This window comes from Numenius arquata, chromosome 21 (assembly GCF_964106895.1).
Source record: "Numenius arquata chromosome 21, bNumArq3.hap1.1, whole genome shotgun sequence".
Lineage (NCBI taxonomy): Eukaryota > Metazoa > Chordata > Aves > Charadriiformes > Scolopacidae > Numenius > Numenius arquata.
The window spans coordinates 367,480-377,754 of record NC_133596.1 but is presented as its reverse complement, the minus strand read 5'-3'; the positions used below and the strand labels follow the sequence as shown (position 1 = coordinate 377,754).

Genomic DNA, 10,275 nt, shown 5'->3' with positions numbered 1-10,275 from the left:
TTAACTTCTAGAGAACCTCTTTTTCAAGTCTCTCATAGACTTTGCCATCAAGGGCGCAATTTCTGCAACAGAGAAAGAAAAAAGAAAACACAAATCAACCAAACCCCCCTCACCTTAAAGCAGCAGCCACAGAGGCGGGGAGCAGAGAGCAATTCCAAGCTGCAGCCCTGGCAAAGCAGACCCAAGGCAGGCGTAAGCGTTTGAACAGCCTTCAGCCTCTCCTTCGGGAGAGAGGCCACCAACATCCCGCCTCCTGCAGAGCCGGGAGAAGCAGCAGATTCGTGCATTTTTGAAGGAGGAGCTCGGGGAGACCCAGAGACATTCTGCGGTTTGTACTTACTCTTCACTGGTGGTTTCTTGGGCTCAGGAGCCCAGGAGGAGAATGTGGTCCCACCCAAAGATGGGACAGAACGGCCACTGCTGGTGCTGGGCCCATCATGGGACGGCTCCTCGCTCACACGAGGGTGGCTTTCGCGAGATGCGCACAGGAGTGGTTTTGTTCTGAAACAGAGATGGGACAGACATTTCAGGAAAGGATTCGCTGTGGTTTGATCCCGTTCTTCAGGTACAAGCTATGTCTCTTAACAGCAGCATGGCTGAGACCACATGGAACCATCAGGGACCAGGATCTCCAGGCTTCCCAGCAAGACAGAGGCTATTACAGTTACAGGTTTCCCTGGACAAGGGCCTCCCGAGGACACAGTGTCCCTTCCTGCCAGGACGCCGAGCTTCAGGGGGATGCTGTCAGGAGTGCAGAGGAGAAGAGGCCCTGAACAGCAAGTGCCCCTTGAGAAGCACTCACTTGGTCTTCTCTGGCAGAAGAGCTCCTCCGGTCCCAAACTTCTCTTGCCTCCTCCGTACGTCACGAGGGGCCTTTGGCGGGGAGTCCAGAAGCAGAGTTTTGGCCGCTCGACCTGTAGGAGGCCAAAGGGAAACATTGCTTAGATGCAGCTTATGATAAAGGAGGCTCCTCAGTTCTTGTCTGAGTAGAGAGCAGAGAATGAAGCAGCTCCTAAATTGGACTGGATTTAAGCCAGCCACTGAGGAAGACTTTCCCCACACAAAGACGTCCCCTCGGCAGCATTCCCAGACCCCTCTCTCATCGTTCAGCCTTTCCTTACCTTTGTTGGCCTGAGCTGAGCCGATCTTCTGGGCTAACGTGAGCAGCCGCTGCTCTCGTGCCTTGTGAAGGCGGAGGTACATCTCCCGCCAGGACTCGGACTCTTTGGGCGCCTCGTTCTTGAAATCTTGGAGGCAGCGGTTGCGCCAGAGCTGATGCGTCTCTTTGATGAGGACCTGAAACAAACTCACCCATGAGCTGGGATCCCCCCGGACACCCTCTCCCTCGGCACGGGCTGGCGCCGGTGGCACTGGAACACCAGCGAGGGCAAGGCAGCTTTGGGAGCAACATGCAGCAAGAGAGGGGCAGATGCCGACTCCAGGAACTCCGGACTAGCAAAAGCCACCTCTTGCTGTAAAGAGCGCTGTTCTTGACTATTCATCTATTGCAGATGAGGACAGAAGGTCCCTCCCGCGTGTCACCAGCCCTTCCCCAGGCCCAGGCACTCACATGGTGACGTTCCTCAGTGCCACAGAGCTGCTCTGGGAGGCCTCTCTCCAACACTGGCTCCAGCACAGGGACACCACCCGCTTCACAGATCGCTAGAGAGAAGCAAGATGCATTTATCCTGCCCCTTCCTCACCAAGGAAAAAGGCTCAACTCCTTGAATGCAGTGGAAACCGCTGCAGCGCTGCAGCCACCACACAAGACCAGGGGAAGGAGAAAGGAACCGTGGGTGCCATAGCTCTGGTGGGTCATCAGGCACCAGTCTCTCCCAGTGCAGAAGTGCCTGCGCAAGGCTCCATTTACCACTATTTCCAGTGCTTGAGGAAAGGTACTTACAGTCAGTGTTGTTGCTGAGGACTGGGACACTTGGCTGAGAAGGAGGCTTTGGGACTCGGGCAGATTTTGGGCCTGAGTACACCGGCGTCTTTGAATGCAGCCGGCGGCCTGTGAAAGTCCCTTCAGTCTCTTCAGCTGCTGAGTAAACCGCTGTAAAATGGAAGACTTGGAGTAAGAAGGGAGCAGAGCAAAAAAGAGCCCAGCTTGAGGAACAGCACAGGAGACACAAATCAGAGACCCCCCCCAGAAGCAACCTCAAGGGCCAAGGCTTCCCTAAGAGACCCACAACCTGGTTCAGGAAGGGCAAGGTCAAAGCCCAAGCCTCCAGAAGGGTCAGCAAAGGATCTTCCTCATTTCTGCCAGAGCGCGTGGGAGAGAAGCCACCGCTTGGCTGAAACCTGGGCTCTGGGCATCAAGGGGCAGGACACCGGACCCCAACAGAAAGATTTGGACCCAGCCACCATCCACTCCCTCCCACAAATGGGCTGCAGCCCATTTCAGACCAATTTGCCAGCCCAACATACCTCGCCTTTTCTTCTGGGAGCAGGTAACCGACTCAGCAGCAGGAAGAGGGCTGCAGCTGGCCTGGATCGGCAGCAGGGGGATGTCTGGGAGCTTGATGTCCACATCTAGAAGTATCTGGAAGGAGACAACGTGCATGCAAGTTACATACCCACAACATGGATAGGAGGCACCTTTTCAGCATCATAAAAGGCTGCTAAGATTATAAAAATACTTTTTGAAGAGCAAAGTGTTTCAAAGTTGAGCAAAAAGATTCAGCAGTCAAGGTTTTACACAGCCAGCACCTCCAAGGGGAAAAGTAAGAAGGCCCAGAGGGCAGAGGACCGAGAGCAGTGGGTCCCACCTCCCTGGTTCACTTGCAGACCCTTCAAAACCTTACCCTCTTTGGTTTAGGAGCCTCTGGTGGCTCCTGCTCTTCCCTTTTCTCATGTGTGCGCTTGCGGCTGGGGCTCTGGTGACTGGCGCAGGAGCTGTCGAGACTGGGGTGGCACAGCAAATGGGCGCTGTGCCATTGGTCTTCCTCCCCAGCCGACGCGGAGGCTTTGACCACTTTCTTCTTTTTCTTTTTCTGGGGCTGGTCGTAGGTGAGGTACTCCTCAAAGGACATGGTGGGTGGTTCAAATACCTCCTTCTCTTCATCCTCCTCCGAAATGGAGGAAAAGCCCATCGATTTTTTCTCCGCGTCAGAGTACTTGCGCTTCCTCTGGGAAGATGGTGAGCTCCCAGAAATCCCCCTCTCTTTAATCCTCTTGGACAAGCCACTCTCAGAGTTCCCTTTCTGCCACTCTTCGGTAGAGTTCTCCAGGCTCAGCTTGGCCTTTTCCACTTTGCCTCGTTCAGAGTCCCAACGTTTTTCCTTCTCAGCATGTTTGTTCTTTCTGAAGGGATAAAAACCCCAAAATCGTTAGATTATAACACGGGCAGCAAGCAGATTGCATCTCTTGCTTTATTAAAGGCACTTTGCTGGCCTTGAAAGGCCATTTAAAGCTGTTAATTGCTTCCTCAGACTGCAAATTCTTGACAGTTGGTCTCTACGTTCACCCAAAACGGCAGCCAGCACCAGCCCAACGCTCTGTGGCCAGCAGAGGCAGGAATTTCTGCCAAAGCAAGGCACAAACTCCATCCAGAGTTAGCGCACTTGTCTCACGAGCCTTCCCAGAGCCTTCCCTTTTATTACCTCCGTCAGAGAAGTTTCTCATCCCCATGGCAAAAACAGAACAAAGCTTCTCCATCAAGATCACCAACCAGGTTCACTCACCTCTGTGCCTCTTGGCACAGCCGCTCCAGCTTCTGCCACGCAGCCTGGAGATTCGCCTCAAAGTCTGCGATGGGCTCCTGTTTCCGTGAGCCGGTCACAGTCTTCCCAACAGCCGTCTCCTTCGGGTGAGAGCCCAGACATCAGTTCATCTTAGCAAGACAGGTGGCATCCTCACCTCTGCTAAACTTCCCACACTGTGAATAAAGTTAACCCCCCCCGCCCGTCCCCACCAGGTAGAAATAAACCCCCTGCATCTAACGGCAAAGATACCCCAGATAATAAATTATGTTTTCAGCAGCCATTGTAGCGTTTACTACAGCTCTGTAAATCAAAGATGACTTAACTCTGCCTTAGACAAACTTTAATTATTTGTAGCCATATGACCCGAGTCGGTATTTACCATGACCGCGGGCAAGTTTGATGGCAGAAGAAGTCGCTAATAATCGTCAGGATTATTAGTTCCTAATCTGTTGCCGATCCCGTTAGCGTCAGGAGTGGCTCCGACTCTCAGGTCTCGGTCAAGTGTGAAGCCTCTGCAAGAGCTGAGGACGACAGGGTGTCCTCCGAGGCTTCCCACTGACAGGCTCCTTGGTGCTGCCTTTTATCTCTAGAACCACATCACAATCGTGCCTGTGAGACGGGGCTGGAGCAGGCGGCTGAGGGAACAGGCCCCATTCCCAGGGAGGCAGCTTTGCTGGGGCAAAGACTTATCCTGGGACTTGACAGACACCAGGGAAGCGGGAGAGATTTCAGAGCTCTTACCACAGGAACGTCCACTGCAATGGGCACCTCCGGCAGCCTCTTCAGAGCTTCTGTTCACCAGAAACCACTGCCCCATCACCATTGTATTTAGGAATTCGTTGCCACAACCAAAGGCTTTGGTTTTCTTGTTTGCCTTGGAGGAACAACACACTGATCCCAACAGTAACGGTGTGTTTCAGCGCTCCTGAGCTGGGCTGCGGAGGGAGATGTGGTAGTTTTGGCTGTGCCATAACCGCAGCTCACCGGGTCTGCAACCCTCTGTCCCCGCAACTCCAGGCTCACCGTAATGCAGAGTCTCCCTCGGGATTCACGGGTGCTCCACCACCTACCTCAACGGAGGGGGAAACAAAAAGGGGAAAACAAAAGAAATCGTCAACTGAGCTAAAAACGCCAACACCCTCTCAGTTTCCGGAACCGCTGTTACTTTGCCCGCACTGCGGCTCAACAAGCCCCCTGGCAAGCGCCGCCCTTGACCCTGTTTCTTCCTTCAGTCACAGAAGGAAGAATAGAATTGTCCGGGTTGGAAGGGACCTTTAAGATCTAGTTCAACCATCAACCTAACTCTGATAAAAACCCATCACTAAACCATGTCACTAAGCGCTACATCAACCCGTCTTTTAGATACCTCCAGGGATGGTGCCTCAACCACTTCCCTGGGCAGCCCATTCCAACGCTTAATAACCCTTTCCATGTAAAAATTTTTCCTAATATCCAGTTTGAACCTGCCCTGGCACAACTTGAGGCTATTTCCTCTTGTCCCATCACCTGTTCCTTGGGAGAAGAGACCGATGCGCCCCCCCCCCCCCCCCCCCAGCTACACCCTCCTTCCAGGGAGTTGTAGAGAGCGAGAAGGTCTCCCCTCAGCCCCCTTTCCCCAGGCTGAACACCCCCAGCTCCCTCAGCCTCTCCTCATAAGACTTGATCTCCAGACCCCTCACCGGCTTCATTGCCCTTCTCTGGACCCGCTCCAGCAGCTCAATGTCTTTCTTGTCGTTAGGGGCCCAAAACTGGCCAGAGCCCTCGAGGTGGGGCCTCACCAGTGCCCAGTCCAGGGGGACGATCACACGCCACGCTGTTCCTGATACAGGCCAGGATGCTGTTGGCCTTCTTGGCCACCTGGACACACTGCTGGCTTGTGTTCAGCCGACAGCTGACCAACACCCCCAGGTCCTTTTCTGCCAGGCAGCTCCAGCCACTCTCCCCCCGGAGCCTGGAGCATGCATGGGATTGGTGTGACCCAAGGGCAGGACCCGGCACTTGGCCTTGTTGAACCTCATCCCATTGGCCTCAGCCCATCCATCCGGCCTCTCCAGCTCCCTCTGTAGAGCCTTTCTACCCTCCAGCAGGTCGACACTCCAGTCCTACAGCAGAGGTTGTATCTTCTCTGCTGGAGAAAAAAAAAGACCATTTCCAAACCACTTCAGCAGTGTCCAAGGTTTCGCTCACGCAGTTCTGTGCCAGCAGCCCGGTTTTCAACCCCAGAAGATATTAATACTTGACTCTGCACCCCAAAAAGCCCCGGGCCGCAGGACCCCAACCTGGGTTACAGGTCTCTGTGCTGAGGCCGCAGCCGAGAGCAAGGAGCCAGGCACCGCCAGGCACCGGCTCTTCAGCGCCCGGCCTTGTTGTGGGGAGCGGCTGGGGCTGTGGGTCACGTCTGCCTCCAAAGGGAACTCGCCCAGAGGCGGTGCCAGCAGAGGTTGGGGCTGGGTAGAGCCAGGCCGGGTGCCCAGGGAGCCGGGCTCTCTGGTAGCGCTCAGAGGTCCCACCGGCTGGGAGAGAAAGGGGAGAGATTCTCCCGCTGCAAGCCATATTGGCTGCCCTAGGCCCTGGCTGGCTGGCTGGCAAAGGTGCCCGTAGTGGAGGCTGCTGCTGGTGGTGGCTCTGGAGAAGCTGCTGCTGGTCCTGTGGCTGCCAAAGCGCGGCCCCGTGGAGCTGTGGGTGCGCCCTGAGTGGGGCCAACCTTGCTGGGAAGAGCCCTCCTGGGAGGGCTCCACAAACGCCTGTAGGCTGCTGCTTTCTGGAGGTTTCTTTCTTTTCCTCCTTGTCTTTCTTTCCAGAAGAAAGAAGAAGAATGTTTATTTCTTACAACTATTTACTGGTCCTTTTTCTTTCAATATGCTGGATTTCAAACTAAAATTTTGGTTTTTTGCATACTGACCTGGCTGAAATATGCATAGATGAGGGCAGATTCATTATAGATGATCTTAGAAAACATAGGCTATCTGATCCCTTTCCAGAAACAGTCATCTACACAGCAAAGATCACATCAATCTCTTTATAAACTTTTACTGAGGAAACTCCCAAATGGCAATATTTACATTTTCTCTTCAGACGGAATTACAAAAAAATTTTACGATCCACAATATTGTGAAAAATGACCTTGAAATATCAGTGGTGTAAGATACCGGTACACATATTATCTTTGCATCTTTTTATAAGAGAGGGTGGGGAGCTGTGATCCGCTTATTGCTCCAGTGTCACTCCAGAAACAACTAAGTGTTCCCAGTCGAACTAGCAGCATCCTTGATGATAATTTTTCCGTTTTTTTTTCCAGGACTGGCCTTTGTCTAGGAGGGGCTTTTCAATGGTTTTGGGCAATTCTTTAGTATAAATTTGTTACTAATGTTTTCTCCTGCTTGAGCTGCTTTTGACTCTTCCTGTCTTTTTCTGGAGGAGCTCGCCGGGAGGTGTTGATGGTGCTGCCATTGATTTTTCGGCTGGATGTGGAAGATGCGCTTGGAGAAGAAAATCAGGATCACTGAAAAAGAGCTTGTTGCTGGACCACCTCATGACATTGGGGAGGAGCTAGTGCAAGGTTAAATGCCTTGGACTGCTTAGGGGAGCCTGAACAACCTGGAATTGATATAAACCTATAAAAAAGGAAAGTGTGATAATGATTATTTTCCTGTTCATGTGTAAGGAATCAGTTGTGACCTGATGATCTGGTTTAAATGTGAGCCCTCTAATCACTCCCAGTGCTCTAAAAGACATGTTTGTTTTCTGCTTTGGACCATACTGTTTCAACTTCTTGATTTCTGTTGCTTTTTTATGCATATTCTTTTTGCCTTGTGATGAAAATATTTCCTGAGCCAAATAAATGGATTTTCTACTGATTCCAGCAAAAAAAAAAAAAATAAGCAATCTCTTTGATCATGACCTTCCCAGAGCTACAAAAGATTTCAGATTTTAGCTGAAGCTGCCACAATCCCCTGTACTTGTCTCTGAGGGACTCTCTGTGTCTTTAGGTGCTGAAGTACGACTATGAGAGGGCTGGTAGATAGATGGCCAGGGATTTGCAGTATTGGGCCCCAGGACCTTGCTTTGGCAGGGGGATACAGTACAGGAGCTCTGGGGCTGCTGTTCTTAGATGAGGAAGGCTTGCTGATTTTTTGAACACGCCTCGTGCATTTTTTAATTAAATACTTAAAAGGCAAAGTTAATATAACATAGAGTCCTCTCAGTGCGTATCCATGTCTGCTTCCCAGGCTTTGTCCTGACATGCTCTTGCGTGTAGCCCCCACTTTCTGCAGAGTTGTCCCCTTTACTGTAAGAGAGTTCACGGGATATTGCTTGTCCCTGCTGCTCTGATCTCCTTTTTATCAGAAACCAGGAAGGGCATGTTGTCTCTCAGCTCAGGGTTGCAGTGCAGAGCTACTTTTCTTTCTGGGCCCAGGAAGGCTTTGCGTTAATAATGAAGAATTGCTGGGGCTGTAATTGTTGCATTTGGGCCATGCTGCGCTCAAATTAATCCTTTTAATTTTTGTGTCTGGTGTGATAAAATAAAGAAAAATTAATTGAGAAGAGAAATTAGTTTAGAAAAAGAAAGGCTCTCTTTTCCATGATGCATTGTTTTGATGTATCTGAGCTGGTGTTTCAGATCTAACTGTCCCATCTCCTGATGTGCAGATTTGCCTGCAGCGTGGCAGAGGAAGGAAAACTTCAAAGCTGCAACAGGAGGCATGTGCCCTGGCATGAAGTGAGCAATGACGTTTACGTCTTTTGCAAAACCGTGTTCGTCGATAATTGCCAGCTGGCCTGCAGAAAAGTTTTCTGTGTATACTCAGGCATGTCATTAATTCTTGATCTCATGGTCTTCTACCAGGACAGAATTTAGAGATACCTCTTAACCTGAAACATCATGGTCCAGCTTAAGGGGCAAGGACATGATCCAGGTGCAAGCATACATTTCCTTGAGTGGTGGATACCAAGATTATTGTGTGGAGCATGGCAGGTATTGATCTTCAACGACTGCAAATAGTCTCTTGGGAGTTTCAGATTGGAGATGACCAAAGACTTTGTGAGTACAGAGTGCAACAGTGGGAAGTCTAGCGACATCTCCGTCCCAATAATCTTGAGATTGGGTGAGCAATTGCCCTAATTGACCCATGAAATTGGTTGAGAGATCTGCAAAGGTAATTTCCAACAACCAGGAAAGGGCTCTGCTGCAGAGTGGAATGATAAATTGCTGCCTTCTGAAGAAAAATTAACTCTTTCTTTTTTTTAGTTACAATATTTTCTTCAGGTTACAGGAGTGATATTCTTCAACCAGCGTTCCTCCATCTGAAACTTGTGATCTTGTATATCATTTGAAATTAAATGTGAGAAATGATGCATGTGTGATAACTCTTTTCCAAAGGGGTATTTAAGCAGTAAATGGAATAAAGAATACCTATGATGATTAATCTCTTTGGTTATAAATAAACGATGTTTTAATGTCCCTGCCCACAGTGGTTTTGTTTTCTCTGCACCAATGGAGGGAAAAAAGAAGATTGAGCAATATCAGCTATCCCTGTCCAGGCAATGTCCCCCAGCTCCAGCATTAGCCATCCCATTAGCATTAGCCATGACTTTAGGGAATGAGAAGTAACAAACTTTTCTTCTTCCCTTTGGCCCGTGCAGCCACTTTTGTCCCAGGTCAGTGGAACCAATGTGGTCAGCTCCTGTTAACTCCTGCATCTCTGCTGGGAAGTTACAGGAGGGGATTTATCACTGATTAACTACTGTGAAGCTGTTCATTAAAATGCAAATAATGCAGTAAAACAAGTCAGTTAAGTCTCTCCTGCTCAGTGTTCTGTCTCTGAGTTGGCACTTCGGATAACAGGTCTGTTAACATGCATGATGGATGGAGGCAGCTGTGAACAGGAGCTGCTGTCTGATAGGATCCAGTGCGCCACACTGAACACAGAGATGCACGTGGACACGTTGGGCTTGGTGCTGCAGCAGTAGTGGAGTGGAGGACCAATCACTTCAGCTTTTCCTGGTACAGGACAGGAACTCTGCAGAAGGACAAGAAAGGAGAAATTGGAGAAATAACCTCTTGGAGTGCTCTTGTAGGAAGTTTCAGAGCTCGTGCTTTAGAATCCACGTGTAAATTTGATGCTGATTCATTGATCTCTAATGACAGAAAATGGAAATTTGGGAGCAGAAGGCGCTCTCCTACCCTGGTGTTGCACAAAGTCCTGCTCAGGCTTTTCCAAGTGGGTAGACCCAGTGATAATGCTTATGTAAAGTTAAAAAAACATTATTGTCAAAGGAAATGGGAGACCTGTCCTGCAGCTTTGAGTGTGTCCAACATCTTTTTGGAGGGGAGAGAAGTTCCAATGCGAGAGCTGGACCACAGGAAGAGACAATACTTTGACAATAAAGGCACCCTGTACAGAAGGGATGGAGTTCCTCTGCTGCTTAACAAGGTCATTAGTGAGATTTTTATATAGAAGAATGGAGAAAAATGTGAGTGAATATATGTATCATCTTTAAAGTACAGAACTGGGGAAGGAAGTATTCTTGGCAGAAGGATGGGTGATATGTGACCAAGTATTGTCAGTGT

General features: G+C 50.1%; 1 protein-coding gene across 1 annotated transcript; it reads right to left on the bottom strand.

Annotated features, from left to right (window-relative positions):
- On the bottom strand, positions 1–6,663 carry LOC141474110 (elongin-A-like). The gene is made up of 11 exons (XM_074161831.1): positions 6,607–6,663; positions 5,984–6,217; positions 3,684–3,802; positions 2,805–3,303; positions 2,428–2,542; positions 1,904–2,053; positions 1,571–1,662; positions 1,122–1,296; positions 803–914; positions 341–501; positions 1–62 (listed from the first exon to the last, which is right to left on the bottom strand). Exons 1-11 carry the CDS (start codon positions 6,661–6,663, stop codon positions 1–3), a joined length of 1,776 nt encoding a protein of 591 aa, XP_074017932.1.
- Positions 6,664–10,275: the final 3,612 nt, after the last annotated feature.